General features: G+C 38.6%; 3 protein-coding genes across 8 annotated transcripts in view; 1 reads left to right on the top strand and 2 right to left on the bottom strand.

Moving 5' to 3' along the window:
* LOC149051372 (replication factor C subunit 1-like) overlaps positions 1-20008 on the top strand; it is a 106458-nt gene that overhangs the window by 47474 nt on the left and 38976 nt on the right. The gene's annotated exons all lie outside the window — the stretch shown is intronic.
* On the bottom strand, positions 12069-14000 carry LOC149051376 (adhesion G protein-coupled receptor L4-like). Its single transcript, XM_089199717.1, has 6 exons — positions 13990-14000; positions 13547-13649; positions 13291-13441; positions 13094-13175; positions 12872-12938; positions 12069-12170 (listed from the first exon to the last, which is right to left on the bottom strand). Exons 1-6 carry the CDS (start codon positions 13998-14000, stop codon positions 12069-12071), a joined length of 516 nt encoding a protein of 171 aa, XP_089055843.1.
* Positions 15984-18236, bottom strand: LOC149051375 (CD209 antigen-like protein D). Its single transcript, XM_089209335.1, has 2 exons — positions 17967-18236; positions 15984-16669 (listed from the first exon to the last, which is right to left on the bottom strand). Exons 1-2 carry the CDS (start codon positions 17974-17976, stop codon positions 16188-16190), a joined length of 492 nt encoding a protein of 163 aa, XP_089065461.1. The 5' UTR covers positions 17977-18236; the 3' UTR covers positions 15984-16187.

Genomic DNA, 20008 nt, shown 5'->3' with positions numbered 1-20008 from the left:
GTTATTAGATGAGATACAAACCTCAACATTTTCAGATTTTTTAACCGCTAGTTTCATTGGTAGCCGTTTCTCTGGATGCCACGCGACGCGCTCCTTCTGCATGTAATGTTTTGTCAAAAATCGTTGGAGGCAAGAAAAAAGAAATTATCATTCCCTTTGGGAAATGGCGCTTTCATCTGTTTATCGAAAGCATCCTCATCATGGGGGGTACCCCAGGTCAGTGTGGTTCCTCGAGTGTAGAAAATATTGATTTTTTTTTTCCACGATTGCACACTGAACTAAAAAGCGTGTTAAAAAATCGAAACTTTCTTAAAACTGAGGAGGGCCGACCGAGGAGAACTTTTTACGGCTGACGGTTAAAATTGGGGCCATTTCTCTGCTTCAGATAACCCTGAATAACACAAAATAACGCAGTGTAGGAAGGAAAGATTTTCAAGGTTAATTTTTTCTACAACTAAGGGTTCAGCTTTTTTGACCGACCTACGGCTAACGGTTAACCACATGGAGACCCTCGATTGGGTGACATGCAAGATGTGAAATAAAACGGTTTTAGAAGGTGGCATTTGCAACTCGAATTTAGAGTGCTGGTTTATGAGAAGTAAGGAAAACTAGGAAAAATAAAACGTGGACAAATCCTGGAAGTAAGGATCAACCTAGGAGAGACGGGCATGAGGAGAGCGTTGTCGCTACGCATTCATGTTCTGTTCAATCTGAGATGATTAATGAAGCCAACGCAAAAAAATATATCTTGCGAGATACTCACCGACGTCAAGGGGAGCAGGGATAAATTTCCTTCCCTCTATAGTACCTGGTACCGGATCTGAAAAGTCAGTAAGCCCTGATATTTTGACTTCACCCCAGATCTCAAAAATTGCGACAACGTAAATGTTTCAGCAGAACATCTCTGCTAACGATGGCATATATTACAATCATTTTAGAAAAAGATACATGGGAAGGGGGGAAGGGTGCGTCGAGGTTCCGTTTATCCTCCCGGTTTGTGAGTGTAAACAGCTACGTGGTTTGATGGGTAGCATCACAGGACGGATTCTCAAGAATCCTAGAGCTACGATTTCAAAAGGTAATTGCTGGACTTAGACTTCTTTCGTCTTCTTAGATTTTCTCTTCGTGCTTCATAACTCTACTCCATCTACCCACGGCTGAGAGGGAAAACACTGACCGCATTCCATTTACTCTTATATTTCACCCTCACAACCACGCAGTTAAATCTATCATTCTTAAAAATTTTAAATTCTTCCAAAACGATTCGGAGACTGGCATTATCTTTTCGCAACCCCACTTATTTCATTCAAACGTGACAAAAACATAGGCAACTTTTTAGTCAGTAGTTCATTTCAAACCAATGACCAATCTGGAACTTTCAAATGCGCTCGCTCACAATGCAAAACTTGTTCTTTCACTAAGATCACTGATCACTTTACATGTACCTCCGCCAATGTGATTTACTGCGTAACTTGCTCTTATTGCAATAAGTTATACATCGGCGATACAGGAAGACGACTAGGTGACCGATTTCGGGAACACCTTCGCGACGTGGAAAGAAATGACAAGGACGCATCCAAACCAGTCGCTAGACACTTTAATCTTCCTAATCATTCTTAACAGCATATGGCAGTCTGCGGCCTTTCCTTACATCTAGGCAGTTCGGAAAGCCGTAAAACACTAGAACAAAAAATTTATCTTCCAAATCGGCACCCTTAATCCCCACGGAATCAACGAGCGCTTCTCATTCAACTAATTTATTCCTGTTTCCTCGTCACCATATCCCACTAATGGCGTGGCTCCACTATCTGCATATAAACACACACACAACCCACAATTCCTCCAATCGCTGTGACGAAGGGCTAACGATCGAAACGTCAGCTTTTTTACCCTTTACGGTGGCTAATTTACGTTTTCAACTCAGTTGTTTAAATTACTGCTATACTCTCCCACCGACGCAGCACCACAGTTTCTTTAGAAACTTACCCCTTTATGGATATGAATAATGTTGATTTTTCTCTCTGTCTAAGAAACGGCATTTGGCATCTCTTTGGTCTCGTCACGCAACGCCCTCTCTTCCCAGTGAGTGAGAGACCAAACAACAGCTGCGAAGGAGACAAAAGTAGGCGTGGCACCGATGAATTTTGTTTTTGCTTAGAGTTTTTTAGACAATAGAGACAATAGACCACAAATAGTGTGAGTTCAGATAAATTAGATTTTTTCCTTTCTCTTAAGGTTAAGTAGTGCGACATTTTCGTTACTTTAAAAGTTATGCTCCTTTTCTGTTACAAAACTGAAAGCGTTAGGAACACGAAGTGTCCCATCTCAAGTCTCCTAACCAAAGTAATAACTCTTGGATACTACGCATGGCTATGTTTATCTTTTCGGTGAGCAGAACATCAATTAAATTCCAACACAGTAATGACTATTTTGTAAACAAGAAAATGTTTCCACGCCCTCCGGTGACATATGAGAACTGAGGTAACCCTTACTAAACTCGCTATAGAGTAGTGCTTGCTATTATGTTCACTGCATTGCATTGAAATAGGCCCCCCTACAACTTTACAATTCAAACGATCAGATATTATAATAGAATACAATAAACATAAAATTGATTCCCCTATGCGAAGAACAGTTGAGTCTGCGGGTCTTTTGTATTTGTTTTATAAAACGATTATTGACATGTATCTTAACCGACATGAGTCACAAACTCTTCACAAAAGATAACGCACTTCACATCATCACGCGTTATTATCTAACAAAGCAATGGACTGATGATTCTTTGCAGTTGATATTCACCATCATTTTGTTCAATCGATAAATTAACTACATGAAAATAGCTGATAACTGAAAGTTTTATAACTGTTGTTATTCGTAATACTGATAGTAACAGTGTGATGTTATTTATGAAGTAGTGGCCATTACCGCTGATATATAATATTGCGTTTTCAGAAAAAACGTCGCGTTGACGTTCTTGTCAGTTGGTTGAGGTTGATCTGTTTACTTGATTAAAAACTGTTTGGTTGATTTTCTTGTTTGTGCTCATTCGGTGTTAAGGACCAACACAAACAGAACCATCTGCACCTTTCCTGTGCTTACAAGGTTTAAAACTAGACATGTTTGTCGTGAAAACGTTATCTGAGATTGTTTCAAACATATTTCATTCGCAAATGTAAGGGTAAGCTTGATCCTGGCTGTCAGAAGGTTTATGTAAATTCTCTCATGAGTATCACAAACGTTCGCAAAGAATGTTTTTATTACACCTAAGCGTTTCTGATGCCTTTTAGTTTACTCAAAATAATATTAAACTTATTCTCTCTTTGATTCCCATTTTTATAACATCTGCAGTTTATGTTTGATCGGTGTCAATTAATACCATAGATCTTTCTTCACTACGGCGTCCGCAATCTCTGACCTACTTTTTTGAATTGGTTAACTTCATATCAGCTACGATTATCCGTAAATTCATGTAATTTTGGTAGTTGAATTTCCGAGTAATAAATTAGTTCCTCGTTGAACTGACACCTCCCCCTCCCCCTCCCCCTCCTCATACAAGAAACACACTAACGCACACCCAAACAAACACAGATGATAAAAAAAATACTTTAGTTTTTAATGTTCCAAACAACATGCATACACTCACTGACCTCAATGAACATGCCTTGTTGGTTTGATTCAGTCCCAATCGTAGCGCGCTCGACAAAAGTGGTGAAACGAACAATTTCGATCGCTGTTTTTCCAGCTGCAGACGATGCGAAAACGTATAATTCTAGAGTGATCAATTTTTTTGGAACACGTGTCGTTATGTTCAACTACTAATACACGCTTAAAAGTTCATTCATCGCTCAGATGTACCAGTTAGGTGAGCTGAGTTTATTCTGTGAACAATATTTTTACTTCTAAGAAGCAAGAGCAATATTCATGACACAAGTGCAAGACTTTAATGTTTCACCTCATTATATACTTTATGGTTGGAATGTGATCTTACCTCCGGGCGTCTCGCAAATGAAGGCATTTCTACTAAGCGTAGAGATACCATTAAAGATGCTTCCATTCTTGGATATTTCCGCCTTTCTGTCATTATCATCTGGCTCAGAAACTTGCCATTTTGAAATATTCAGTCGTTCTCCACGCAGCCAGGTCCAAACCTCACCTTTCTTCTCTAAACCAATGTGCCACGCACCAGTAGTCCAAGTACCACGTTTTTGAATTTCACGGTTGATAAACTGCCATTCTTCTTCAGTTTCGATGGAGACTAAGTCACCTCCCTGACTGGAGCAGATATGCTTGTTTATATCTCAAACTCCTCCCCTTTTCGACAACATATAAGAGGAGTTTTTGAAACAGGTTACTTGGCACTCTATGGGAAGAAAATAAAGGAATAAATACATAAATGAAAAAATGTATACTGATGATGACAATCATGCTGATACGAATGTAGAAGCAATCCTCGCACTTATGAACGGTTACATGTGGAATTTAAACCCATAACCTCTCCGATACCAGTGCAGCCTATGCCAACTGAGCTAACAAGCCAACTGGGAGCTAGTTTTATTTTTCAGGCCTTATATTCACTACTACTCAAGTAGTGTTCATAACTGCGAGGATCGCTTCCATATTCTTTTCTTCAACCGCAGTGCACATATATGATTTTCATATATTTACAGTCATGTAATAATGCTGATGATGGATTCGAGAAAGTATTTTTTTACATTTAATTTTAATAACAAACGATAAGCAACAAAACCCTTTACGTCACTGAAGCAAAAATTAGAATTAGGCAAGGTTTTAAAAGTGGAAATCAGGGAAATCATAGTAATGGCACCGTTATCCTTTGACTTTTTTGTTTTGCTTTCCAACTCACGTTTTAGATCACGAAGTCTGTGACTGGTTATTAGCGAAATCAGTCAGATATTGTCTTTTTTTCCGTTCATTTTAAGGTACATGAATGTTATAATTGGAATTAAACTGCCCTACCTGTTCCTTGCAAATCCATCAACAAAGGAAGGATGAATGTAGAAGAGGAAATGAGCAAATAAATTGATTGTTATCTCAAGAACAACATTTGAAACGATGAAAAAGTTTATTAGATTTCGAGTTAGACTAGTACTAATGCATTTAATTGTTATATGCCCTGTAACATCTACCCATGATTTTTATTTCCTTCCTCAGGGAGCAGACGGAGAAATTTAAATAAAGTACAGCATCTGTGCAATTTACCAACCAGCTGAACAAAACTTGTTACACGAGGGAAACATTTTTAAGGATACAGTGGCCATTTTAAGTGGACCCTGATAATTAATCCGATCTTTCGTCTAAGCACGTCGAACGTTCAGCACCTATCTGAAGAGGAGACGTATTTCCCTTTTGACATCTTGTTGTAGTAGTGGCATAAAACGATAGCAACTAAGCTATTCTGTTCCTCTCATCCTAAATATGGCTGCCAAAGCTGTTGTGCAGACAATCGTGACGAAAATAACATGACCACCGCATGGATGTCTCGCCTGTGCTATTTGATCTGTGATTACTTTGCACTATATGGAATCTAATAGGCTTTAGGAATCCAGTTTATAAGAGATCCTACTCTGATTAAGAATTAAGAGTTTAATGCAGACATCTTTAGAGTCTGTTTTTTTTTTGTTTTGTTTTAATTAACAGTGCCAAATAACCGCCGCCTCTCTGTTTCGTTTGGCTGAATTTCACAAATGGAAAGTCAAGATATAATTAAGGTGGTACTTACCTAGCACACAACTTATTAAAAAAGGTTTCGCACACTTTGCCGGATTTAGTTGTACCCATCACACAATTCAATCATTTGGCATTATGCGGAAGGCGATTGATATCGAGAAACTAATAATAATGATAATAATGATAATACAAAGATCCCAAACTTTTGCTTTAATGATTAACAAATAGTTTAGAAAGGACATGTGTAGAGTTTGGTATCTTTTGTTATCAGAGTTCCGTAGGTTTAAAATGGAAATAAATATTTCATAAATTGGAAAGTCAGTTTCGACAGTTTCGTAGCTACAGCAGAACAAAGGGGAATAACTAGTGTCGTACTTACCCAGCACAGAACATATTAAAAGGGTTTTGAAAATTTTGCCGAATTCAGCTGCATTTATCATCTACTTCATCATGCCCAAGATAAGCAAAGGTTGCTATTAGGATCTATCGCTGCACTTAAATTTGATTCACGCCGCTTGAGAGTTTTGAGTTTGCGACGTCCTCATAAAACGCTTTGGTACGAGTTTGAATTTGATGCAAATCATGATCTGTGATTGCATATTCATGGCGTTAGTCTCCATTTTTATTTTTCTGTCAAAGACGGACCAATAGACAAAAAGCAACTTGCACCAGATGTGGAGCATTGTTTTCTTAATACAATCGAAAAACCTCACGGCATTAAGACACTTTTAGTAGTTGAAGTTTTGTAAAGAAGCAGCTCAAAAATAATTGACTTTAAAATGATTACTTTTGTTTGAGCTCTGCTAAATGAAAGTTTTCTTGAATAAACTTCTTTTTATCGACTGGTAGCTAAAGCTATTACGCCATCTGTTCGTATGCATAAAATAATGGAAATGATTATTATTTATTCATCTCGCCTATGACATGCCATACGTTTCAGTTGGTGGGTCTATTTAATTCGTACGCCTTTAACTTTGATGGACTAACTCGCTCATGTGTCAATCAACACGCATTATTATCATGCAAACCATCACTTTTGTGTCCAAATGTTCGAAGTACAACATTTTAGAAGGAGCGGTGAGGTCAAAAGCTCTTTGTGCGAGACGTTCTTGGGTCATAATGATGTGCTCTGTGGGCGAGACATTCTACTCTCCCAGTATCTCTCCACGCTCATGGAATAATTGATTGTCTATTCTCGAATATTCCCAAGTTAGCTGCGATCTATTTAGTCAATCGAAGCTTGAAGCGTTTTGACCTATCGCATTTGAGCGGTGTCGAGAGAAGTTTTCTTGTATAGTCCAGAAAAATTCTTATTTTTACTTCTTCCGTCTTAATCGTACGCTTCGTCATTCATGTTTGTTTATAAATGGGTTTGACGTAACCTAGACTGTTGCAAACTGTCACACACATCTACATAATCGACTCCTTCTCTTGCTTGTCGAAATTCCTCTTCAGTGTTACGTCTCCGCTGTAGTGATATTTGAAAACCAGGCCCATGGAAATATTCCACATTTCTGTCGCTGAGCTTTTCCCTTTAAATAGTCTGCGCTGCATAAAAGTTCTTTAATCGTTCTTTAATAATGTATGCCGAATAGTTTATAATCTCTTGGTTTATGCCCTTTGCACCTAACATTGCCCCAATTTAATTCCAAAGTAATCGTTGTATTTTTGATTCACAACGATACTCCTTATTTTAGGAATGTGAAAACAAAATGGTTTAATGTAACTGATCCACAAAAGATCCAGCCATATGGGTTTTTTCTGTTCTTTCTAAATTAGTTGTTTGTTTATTTATTGAAACATTTACGTATTCATCTACTTATTCATTAAGCAACAAATTTGAATGTCAGCCACTAATACTATTAGTATTATTTGTTACAGTACAATTTAACCGACGGAAAGAGCATTATTTATCAATAAACCTAACTACTTTATTAAACAACTTGTAATATTCCTATCAATGAGCGACTCTTAAATGAAGTAGAGTAATTATCCTTCAATAAACTTAAAGAAGCCCACTACAAACTATATCTTAGCTCAGTATTGACACAATCTCACAGTTGTCTCCAAAGTTCACCTAAATTAACAATCTTCCACAGTAGCTCTCTTTCGGTACAGCGTTCTGAAAAATCAGTCACTCCCGACAACAATAAGTACTACTGCTACACGACTCAGTCCTTATGTACAAAGTATTCCAGAAAATTCTGGAAGCTTACAACATAACTATATTGGTAGTGTTACATCATAACTACGAAACCTAGTAAAATGCTCTAGAAAGTTCCTTGGAATACATAGCCATTCTCGAAATTTATAGAAACTTATATTTTCAGTTATTATAGCTTATTGTTAATAGTAATAATAATGTTTGATGAAAAATTTGTTAACTCAATAAGTAAAATGCCGAATATTAAATAATCATGCAGCAAGCGCAGAGAGTTAGCGTGCAAGAATGAAAAAATAAATACACGCAGCTTTTTTTTTTTGAAAGAAAAACGAGCCATGATTTCCTGGCATAAATTTCCGCCTTGTCTGTAATAGACTGTAACCTTATTCGAAGGACAGTCGTCAGCATACTGAGCCATTAGAAATTTAAATTGATAGAATGGTTTATGTCGTCAAATCTTCAATGCCCGCATCTATCCGATTGCCGAAAGAATAACCTTATAATCATGAAGAAGTTAGGTTACGTTTACAACTAGTTGAGTGCTTAAACAAAGATGAACAGAATGACCTCTTTAATCTGCAGATCGTAACTCAGACCGATCGCAACCAACTAATCGCTGTTAACTAAGTGTTTGTACCAAGAAATTGACTGTCTTTTCCGGTTGGCTATATCAACTTATTTAAGTTATATCAACTTATATCAACTTATTTAAAAGACTGCAATTCGACTGTCCATATATCCCCAACCTCACTTGGATTGACCCGTGAGCTCTTCCTTGAAGAGTTGTTCTTTATAGAAGATGGAAAAACGATATTCATTTTTCTTTTGAATCGGTCTTTGATCTGCAGATAGACAAGCAATATGAAATACGGTTCTTAGTACTAGTACTCGGATATCTATCGAAATACTAAAAGTTAATAATAATTTCTTACCTGAGTGTTTCGCATACAGTGTAGAGCGAAAATCAGGAAACCCTGCAGCATAAATATGATTTCAAGATCATTAATTTTTACAATATGCAAATAAGTTAGTCAGATATCTATAAAGATTTTCAAGAAGGAAGGAAAATTGCATATCTTATAATGGAAAAAGAAGTCTGTCTTCTCTTGCATAGTTAACAGCTTTTTGTTTTCAAAATTCAAAAAAATATCATATGACCATTGTAACGCTGTCTCACTTGGTTAGAAAGTAACATAATAGATATTGAACGATTTTTAGAGATATCATCGAACACTGACCTGAGCAGAGTTAAGTATGGTGAAGATGTAAGCGAAAGCTTTATGTACAGGCGAAAGGAGACCGAATAGCCACGTGACACCCAGCAAGGGAATCATCACCACGCTTGCTTTGATGCCAATTCTAGGAATTAAGAAAAAATATTCCATAACTTTCGTTGACAATGGATTTTCATTGTTAGATATAGTAAGGCCTGACTGATTAATGAAAGAGGAAGTTTGGGGAATATAGCCTCACAGGAGGCTATATTGTTTTAGTTTTATGTTGTAAATCCTACCTTATTTGCTGAAGATGGTTGTCTTCCCCTGTTGGCTGCAACGAATTGGTCATCTGGTCACGTCAGGAACATGAAGTCTTTCATTGTCTGTACAACCTATAGACCACCGGACGCATCGTTATCTTGTTTCGATTCAGATCTCACAGAGAACTTTATTTATGCCTCGTCGTTCAATGTTCCAATTTATCTATTGGGAGATTTGAACTGCAGACTTGAGAATAGCAACGATCCTGGAGCTAATGTCCTTGTTAATTTCTGCCGTTCCTATAACTTGTCAATACTGATCAACACGCCAACACGAGTTACAGAGACTTCGAAATCAATTCTAGATGTTATCCTTGCATCGGACACAAGACAAGTTCAAACGGCTACGGTTATGGAAAGCTCGATTAGCGACCATGACTTGGTTTATGTCACCTTAAAATTGAAGAAAGCGCGCGCCAAACCCGTCTATATTACAACCAGGAGTTTTAAACACTACAGTCCTGTTGATTTTAGCAACGACGTATCACTGGCACCGTGGTCCATAGTTGATGTTTTCGACGATGTCGAGGACAAACTTTATGCACTTGATTCGCTATTTACTGAGATACTCGACCGCCATGCCCCAGTTAAAACCTTCAAAGCACGCTGTAAACCAAATCCATGCGTAACAGACAACATCCGGGGATTGATGAAGACCAGGGATGATTGGCGTAAGAAAGCAAAGAAAACAAATGATCCGCTATCTTGGACTGCCTACAGATATTTCAGACAGGAAGTAAAGAGGGAAATCAGAATTGCTGAACAGGAATTTGTGGCCCAACAAATCCAGAGGAATCCAAATAACACCAATAATATCTGGAAAGCAATTCGCCAGTGCATCCCCTGCAAATCTACATCTCAGCGAACATACAGTAAGAGCGACAAAGCTGTTGCAGACGAATTTAATCAGTTTTTCGTATCTGTTGGTCAGAGCACTGTTGACAAAATTACGTCCCTGGCTAATGAATGCAACCTAACACTAAATCAGAATTATTTTGTACCGAGACAATACGCTCTCTCTGACCAGTTCACACTGAGCACCATTGATTATAAACAAATAGAACGTATAATAGCAGCGATGCCTTCAAACAAGGCCCCAGGGATAGACAAAATCCCGATTCGTGTCATCAAGGATTGTCTTAATCCAATTGTTCACCCAGTAACGTCTATCGTTAATGCATCCTTTCAAAACTGTGTTTTTCCATCAAAATGGAAGACAGCTGTGGTTACACCAATCCCAAAAGAGGGCGACCAGGAACAGGCAAACAATAATAGACCCATCTCACTTACACCAGTCTTATCAAAGGTTTGCGAAAGGGTAGTACATAATCAGCTCACCTCGTATCTGCAATCGAATGACACCCTATCAAAGAGCCAAAGCGGTAACAAGAGATGGCATTCGTGTGAAACGTCTGTGATTGAAACAACTGACACAATTCTTAACGCGATTGACAAAAAGAAGTTAACGGCAGTTGTTCTATTAGATATGAGCAAAGCTTTCGATAGCGTCAATCACGACACGTTAATTTTAAAATTGCAAGACGTCGGAATTTCCAGAGACGCTCTCCAATGGTTTCGTAGTTACCTAAGCAACAGGACACAATTAGTACGAATCCATTCAACGCTATCTGAGCCTTTGCCCGTGACCAACGGCGTCCCTCAAGGAAGTATCTTAGGCCCACTACTATTTAGCATATATACGAACGATCTTCCATCGATCCCACAGAAATGCAGCACTCGGAGTTATGTAGATGATACGAAACTCATCACTTCCTTCGAACTTAAAGACAACCTGGATGCAATTGCTGATTTGGAAGACGACTTGTTTAAAATAGGAGAATGGTGTTCCAACAACCAATTGTTACTTAACCCTGGCAAAACCAAGCTGATGATATTTGGCAGCAGGCAGATGCGTGCAAAATTGCAATTTCGCTCCCTTTCCATTATGGGTGAGGACATCGTCCCCGCAGACACCGCCAAAGACCTTGGTGTGATTTTAGATTCTAATTTAACTTACGATGAACACATAATTAAGACCGCTTCCTCGTGCATGTCCCGCCTCGGCCAAATAAACCGTGTCAAGCATGTTTTCGACAAACGTACACTTTTGATGATTATTAATTCCTTAGTTTTCAGCAGGTTATTTTATTGTTCCAATGTTTGGTCAAATACCTCAAAATGTAATGTTGACAAGTTACAGGCGGTGCAGAACTTCGCATGCCGCATTGTTAGCGGTGCGCGTAAATTTGACCACGTTACACCAATTCGCAAGGAACTAAATTGGCTTTCAGTTCAAAGCCAGCTTTACTACCGGAACGCTACTACGGCCTTCAGATGCATGACTGGTCAGGCTCCAGATTACCTCTCATCAAAATTCATAAAGCGAGCCGAGGTTAGTCGACGTAGCACCAGAAATTCGCAGCTTTTGCAAATTCTATTCTTTAGAACAGCTAGCGGTCAGAGAACTTTTTTCTATAGAACTGTAAACTTATGGAACTCTTTGGATAATTCCTTAAAACTGTGCAACTCCGTTAAGGTTGTTAAAAAACGTTTAAGGACCAAATTACTCACAGAGTTGTAATTTTATATATTTGTATGCTTTCATTTTTCTTTTAGAACATTCAGATTTTAAAACATCTTTAATTGTAAATAGGATTTTTAATTGTAATAGGATTATTCTTATAACATTGTCTTTGAAAAGCCCCCTTGGGGAAAGTCAATAAAGTATGTTGTTGTTGTTGTTATCTCCCTTATGACTCGTATGAGTATCAAGATGTTGAGCTGAAGAATACAATAGAAATAAATTGATTATCTAGATATGGTTATCGAGTAGCCAAAGCAGGAGAAGATCCTTGACAGAGACGTTACTAGTTTGGTAACAAGCTTGGGATAAAAGAGTCATTGACAGGAAATAGAACTCTCAACCGGGGGACCTAGATTATGAGCTTCGATTATCTGACAATGAGCTAAAGAAATCGCGAACTAAAGTGTCTAAACTGAATGAACTATGTCAAGTGAATCCTAGCGTTAAATTATATCAATTTACTATCTTATACTCTTCCTGTTCCTTTCTTTCTGTTCAATGTATTTTTTATTAGTTATTCTTGCGCGAAAAAAATCTTTATATATCAATGTGAAACAGTGAGAAACCATCAACAGGGGCGAAGGAATTTTTTTTCTTCATACTATGTAGTAAAAGTTGGATAATTTATGAAGCTATCTTATGCTTGTAAATACACTGTCTCAACAGGTTTTTCTCGCTGTTAAAGGCCATCAATAGGTTAAAATCGACAAGCATCCTCGCAAACAGCAGCTACGTCCAAAGTTTGTTGTGAGTAAATAGGAAAAGAAAAATGGTTAACATTGTGTGGGGTCATATCATAAATATTTAAATCGTTTTTTAAAGAGCAGAGAAAAAAATCTTTAGCAGCAAGTAGTCCTGGTAAACCAATCACAATCACCAACACGTATCATAAACTCACAATTTCAATGAAAGCTACAAATGCGACGAATATCCAGATCAGGTTGTTAGTCGAGGAAAGCCAGCAACTAAACTCAAAGAAGTGAAACACAGGAAAGAAACACAAATTTTTAGCAAATGAAATTATACCAATTTCAAAATATGTGCAAAAACAAAACAAACAATTAAATGCAACAAATTAAAAGGAGAAGAGTAAGAAGAAACCCTTGAATTTTTTCCTTACTATTTATCACTCGTGTAGCTTTGTAACCCTTCTTTCCCAGCAGCGATGCCAAGTGACATGGCCACCATGATCACTGGAAGACCTACCCATAGAGAAAGGAAGGAAATCGTAAAACTTCGCTGGATGACAACATCATATTTGGTGATTCGAAAGCATGGCTACGGTCACTAGTGTATGTTGTGAAATAATGGACTTACCCCATGAGATGACGTGATACATATACATCTTGCTGTTGATGTTGTAAACTTTCACAACGAAAAGGTAGAGAAATATTCCCTCTATCAGCATCCAACAGAAAGCGGCCATCAAGAAATACTGCATCAGAGCTGCTATTGTAACACAGGCAGCCTGTGGAAAGAAAGAGTTTTCGTATTCTTATCACGCTCCTTTCGACAAGATATTTACGGTGCAACGGGGAAATTCATTCTATGGATAGAAAAAGGGGCCACTAACTTTATTTTCCGTGGCGTTTATTCCGGCGAGGAAGATGATCTGTCCAGCTCCAAGGGACATGGAAACACTCATTCGAATTTGGGAGGGAGGTTGACCAACATCTCTGATGAAATAGTAAAAAAAATAGTCATAATATTAAAAATAAAAAGAATGAATTAGAGAGAAGCAACAACAACAATAACCACAATACACTAAAGACACTAAGCACAAGAAAGAAGAGAATTGAATTAATTAAAATGTACAGTAAAATATGGGCAAAGAAATCAAGTAAAATTCTGACAGCAAATGAAAGAAAAAAACTCGGTAAATAGCTCCAGAAAGTACAAAAAAGAAAGTATCACGAGGGAAATGACTAAACCCTAAGCAATTCATAAACGATGAAACCATGAGTTGTTCACGCGCTCTTTATGGGGCATGGAATATAATTTGAATTTGTGAGTTACCCAACATACATGTTTTTATTGGCATGGAGATTTGCATTGAGATCTCTTTTCTCTCTAGCATAGTTGAGGGAAGTCAAGAATCACCTTACTGATATTCAGGTACATTACTTACGTGAAGCAAGAATAAAGTATCAATGTTAAAAAAATCCCGACGATGGAAAGGCTTAGTCCGACATAGGTGATAATTTTCAGAACTGTTTCGTCCTCTTCGGCGAGCTGTGGTGGCGAGGGCGAGGGCGAGGGCGAGGGCGAGGGCGAGGGCGAGGGCGAGGGCGAGGGCGAGGGCGAGGGCGAGGGCGAGGGCGAGGGCGAGGGCGAGGGCGAGGGCGAGGGCGAGGGCGAGGGCGAGGGCGAGGGCGAGGGCGAGGGCGAGGGCGAGGGCGAGGGCGAGGGCGAGGGCGAGGGCGAGGGCGAGGGCGAGGGCGAGGGCGAGGGCGAGGGCGAGGGCGAGGGCGAGGGCGAGGGCGAGGGCGAGGGCGAGGGCGAGGGCGAGGGCGAGGGCGAGGGCGAGGGCGAATAATAGGACGAGGGCGAGGGCGAGGGCGACGCCGACGGCGAGGGCGAGGGCGACGCCGACGGCGAGGGCGAGGGCGACGGCGAGGGCGAGAGCGAGGGCGACGGCGACGGCGACGGCGACGGCGACGGCGACGGCGACGGCGACAGTGACAGTAATGGCGAAAGCGATGGTGAGGGCGACGGCGACGGCGATGGCGATGGCGATGGCGATGGCGATGGCGATGGCGATGGCGATGGCGATGGCGATGGCGATGGCGATGGCGATGGCGATGGCGATGGCGATGGCGATGGCGATGGCGAGTTTTCCCTAGTAGCTGAAAAAGACAATATTTTAATAACTTGTCCCGTATTCTGTTGTTTGAAGTGTATTCCACCGATCAAATTCAATTATGCCTCATTAGACTTTTCTCCATCACGAGTTATTTCCTTGTAAACAACTTGCATTTTATCACTTATTCGAACCGCATTATCCAATACCAAAAAATTCACATGGAACTGAATGTTACTGACAACGGCGAAGGAGACAACGGTAAGCATGGCACCGATGCATTTTATTTTTTCTTGAAGGTTCTTAGACAATAGAGACAATAGACCATAATAGTGTGATTTCAGATAATTTAGGTTTTATTTTTCTTTCTTTTTGGGTAAAGTAATGTGATATTTTCGCTATTTTAAAAGTTATGCTTTTTTTCCGTTATAAAACTGAAAGCGTTAACAACACCAAGTGTCCAATCTCAACACTCCCAACCAAAATAATAGTTCTTGCATGCTTCGCATGTCTATGTTTATCTTTTCGGTGAGCAGAATATCAATTAAATTCCAACTCAGTTTTGACTATTTTTAAAACAAAAGAATGTATCTACGCCCCGTGGTAACATAATTATGAGAACTGAGGCAACCCTTACTAACCTCGGTGCAGAATAGTGGTTGCTAGGTCGATCCAAGTGCTCGCAATATTCGAATTAGATGCAGGATGGTCAGTTTATCATGTTCACCGCACATTTTGCGTTGCATTGAAATTAGCCCCTACAACGTTACAGTTCAAACGATTGGATATTAAAATAGTATGCAATAAACGTAAAAGTGATTCCCCTTTGCGAAGAACAAATAAGTCGGCAAGTCTTCTGTATTTGTTTTATAAAACGATAATCGGCATGTATCTTAGCTGACATGAGTCACTAGCACACAAAAGATATCGCAATTCACATCATTACGCGTTATCAACTAGCAAAGCAATTGGACTGATGATTCTTTGCAATTGGAATTCACTATCAGTTTCGTAACTGTTAGTAACAGAACCGTCTGTAACTTTCCTCCGCTCACAATGTTAAAAGTTAGACATCTATATCGTTAAAACGTTCATTGAGATTGTTTAAAACATATTTTCATTTAAGCAAAGGTAATTGTAAACCTGATCCTGACTTTCAAAGTATATATATAAATTCTATCAGTTTCGTAACTGCTGTTACTCGTAATAGTGATAGTAACAGAACCGTCTGTAACTTTTCTCCGCTCACAATGTTAAAAGTTAGACATCTATATCGTTAAAACGTTCATTGAGATTGTTTAAAACATATTTTCATTTAAGCAAAGGTAAGTGTAAACTTGATCCTGACTTTCAGAGTATATATATATATAAATTCTGTCGTGAGTATCACAAATGTTAGGAAAGAATGTTTTTGTTACGCTTCAGCGCCTCTAGAGCCTTTTAGTTTACTCAAAAGAACATTAAAGAAAAAAAAAAAACAACGAGAAGTTAACTCACCATTGGAAATCTCACAAATATAAGCATGCTGGTTTGTCCAAATTTCCCTATTAACACTACCAAACACGCCTCGTTCGTCATTACTGAACCACTTGTACATGAAACCAACGTCGTGTTCACTAATTGGCTCCCCTCGTATCAATTTGGAAGCATTCAGCGGTCTCCCACTCACCCAGGTCCAATTACCGTCCTCTTTCATTAAACCAGTACTCCATTTATTTTTACAGCTGGAAGTATTCCGCCTTTGAATCTCGTTATTGATGAAATTCCATTCTTCTTCGGTTTCAATGGAAACTAGGTCCCCTCCTTGACTCTGGCAGATATCTCTGTTCAGGTGCCAGTACCATCCATCCACCGAAATTATGTACCGAGAGTTTTTAAAAGTTATATTTGGGCATTCTACAACATGATAAAGATGAAGACAAAGATACTAATTATCACGATGAAGATAAACAAAATGATAATTATAATAATGATGATAACATAATAATATTATGATCACAATCACAATAAAGGAGAAAAATGAATGAGATAAAAAACGTGACTTATTCTTTCACTGATTCCTTTTTTCTAACATTATGTTTTTTTAGTGTAAATTAATACAATACATCTTTCTTCGCTCCGACATCTGCAATCTCTGACCTGCTTTTCTGAATTGGTTAACTTCACATCAGCTAAGATTATCTATGAATTCATGTAATTTTGGAAGTTGAGTTTTTGAATAATAAATTAGTTCCTCGCTGAGCTGAGCGCCGTTGCTGTTGTTGTTGATGTCGTTTTAAGGCGTGGATGCGCTTTTGTCTTACGCAATCTCTAATTGACAGGTGTCAGATTGTCACAGTTACTTGTTAAAATAAAATGTTTAAAAAATTCTATGGAAGCCTTTTAAATCATCTTGTTCCCTACACTAAAAATATTTCGGTCAAGCCTCTCTTCAATTTGCATTACCTCAGTCTGTTTCAACTACCATTCACTCGCTCAAAATTTGTTCAGTTCATGGAGGATCTTGCCTTAATTATAACCCTAAATCATTAGGGTTGTTTTTAAAAACATTTCGTTGAGTTTAAGAGAAAAAAAAACTGTTATTCACCAGCCTAGGTCGGTCCGTATTGTGAAAAGCTGTGCACTCTGTCCTAAGTGCCGGTTCTCAAGACCCTGGGCACGGTATTACCCAATACGGACCTCTCGGCTGTGAATAACATTTATCACTGACTCGTAAAAGAAACACACACAGACACACCCACGCACGCACACACAAAAAATAAAAATTCTTCGATATGTTATGCTCAAAACAGCATGCATACACTCACCGACCTCAGTGAACACTTCTAATTTGTGTCACGGAAAAATTCCGTTTGCTAGATTATTTCAACCGTAACACGCTCGACAAAAGTTGAGAAATGTACAACTTCAGTCGCTCTTTTTCCAGCTGCAGGCGATGCAAAAAAGGACAGTTCTAGAGTGATCAAATTGCTTCTTGAAACATGTGTCCCGGAAATTTTTATGGATATTATGTTCAAACACTATTAGGCGCATGAAAGTTCATTTATCGCTTACACGTACAAGTTAGGTGAGCTGAGCATATTCTGTGAACAATATTTTTACTTTTAAGAATCAAGAGAAATTTTCACGACACAAGTGCAAGACTCTAATATTTCAGCACATAATATACTTTATGGTTGGAATGTGATCTTACCTACGGGCATCTCGCAAATGCAGGCATTTTCATCATTCCAAGAGATACCATTAAAGAGGCTTCCATTCTCGGATATTTCCGCGCAATTGTCGTTACCCTCGGGCTCAGAATCACGCCATTTCGAAATATTCAGATGTTGTCCACTCTCCCAAGTCCAATTCCCGTCTCTCTTCCTTAAACCAATATGCCATGCACTAGTATTCCCAGTACCACGCTTTTTAATCTCATTACTGATAAACTTCCATTCTTCTTCAGTTTCGATGGAGACTAAGTAACCTCAGAAAAGCTTTAGGCTGGAATTCATTGAACATGACCCTGGAATGAGGAACACCATCGTATCATTTCGGGGTGATCCATTGAACATGACTAATAATTTATTTATTATTTGAACTATACTTAAATTAAAAAAAAGAATCTCCGTGTGGCTGTAAGGAGTTCAATTGCTGAATTTTAATTCGTAAAAATAATCAATTTCAAGGGTTGTTTGAATTATTTGACTCTGAGTGCACGTCACTTTAACCCATCAGCTCATTCAGAAAAGCAGCTATCGAAATTCATGGATATTAATGGTGTTTTAATTTGCGATAAGAAAGGAAAAAGTACACCAATTGAACCATTTTTTTCCAAATACCGGATCGAATGTTAAACTTTGCATCTAACGCCAGTTTAAGTGGACCCTGATGATTAAGTTCGATCTCTTGTCTAAGCACGTCCAACGTTCAGCAGCTATCTGAAGTCGACACGTTTTTCCCTTTTCACATCTTGTCATAGTGGTATAAAACGATAGCAACTAAGTTATCGTGTTCCTGTTATCCTAAATATGGCTACTAAAGCTGTTGTGCAGACAACTATGACGTAAACAACATGACCACAGCATGAATGTCTCGCCTGTCCTTTTTGATCTTAAATTGCTTTGCACTATATGAAATCTAAAAGGCTTCAGGAATCCAATTTGTAAGAGATCCTTCTCCGATTACGAACTAAGAGTTTAATGCGGACACCTTTAGAATCTGGTTTGTTTTGTTTTAATCAACAGTACCAATATCCGCCAACTGACAGTTTCTTTCGGCCAAACTTCACAGGACGTTCAAAAATCGATATAAATGTTTTGCAAAAGGAAAATCAAGATATAATTAGCTGGTTACTATACTAGCGCACAACTTTTAAAAAAGGTTTTGCTCTCTTTGTGGGATTCAGTTGTACTCATCACGCAATTTGATAGCTACCGCACAACAAACAGGAATAACTAGCGCCGTACTTACCCAGCACACAACATGTTAATAGAGTTTTGAAAATTTTTCCGGATTCAGTTCCATTCATCATCCACTTCATCATGGCCAAGATATGCAAAGGTTGCTGTTAAAAGGTATCGTTACACTAATATTTGATTCTCCCAGCTTGAGAGTTGCGGATATACGGCATCTTATAAAACCCTTTTGCACGAGACAGAGTTTAATGCAAATTATGATCTCTGATAGCTTGTTCCTGACGTTTGGCTTCCTTTTTTTTTCCCCTCAAAGACGCAGCAATAGATATAAGGCAGCTTGCACCAGATGTGAAGCATTGTTTTTCTTAATATAATCGGAATTAAAATACTCTTTATAATTCCAATTTTATAAAGAAGCAGCTCAAAAATAATTGATGTTAAGAATGGTTATTTCTTTATCAGCTCCGCTAAATGAAAGTTTTCTTAAATCAACTTCTGTTTTATCAAACGGCAGATAAAGCTAGCACGCCATCTGTTCGTATGCATAAACGGAAATGATTATTGTTTATGCTGCCGTTTCAGTTGGTGGGTGGTGGTAATTATTTCGCAAGCCTGCAACTTTGGTGGATTAACTCACTCATGTGTTAATAACATGTATTAATATTTTTACAGCACGGCAAACTCCGAGTCAAAGGATTCCTTCTCGATTTTCTTAGACCGTGAACTCGATGTGAGTTTACGTAAAGTTGATCGTTAATTGATCTCCGTTGTAGTGATATTTGAAAGCCAGGCCCTTGGAAATTTTCCGTATTTCTATCGCTGAGCTTTTTCCCGT

Source organism: Pocillopora damicornis, chromosome 1 (assembly GCF_964200805.1).
Source record: "Pocillopora damicornis chromosome 1, jaPocDami1.2, whole genome shotgun sequence".
NCBI classification, from domain to species: domain Eukaryota; kingdom Metazoa; phylum Cnidaria; class Anthozoa; order Scleractinia; family Pocilloporidae; genus Pocillopora; species Pocillopora damicornis.
Note: the sequence above shows the minus strand (reverse complement) of the source record. Positions and strands in the feature narration are given on the sequence as shown.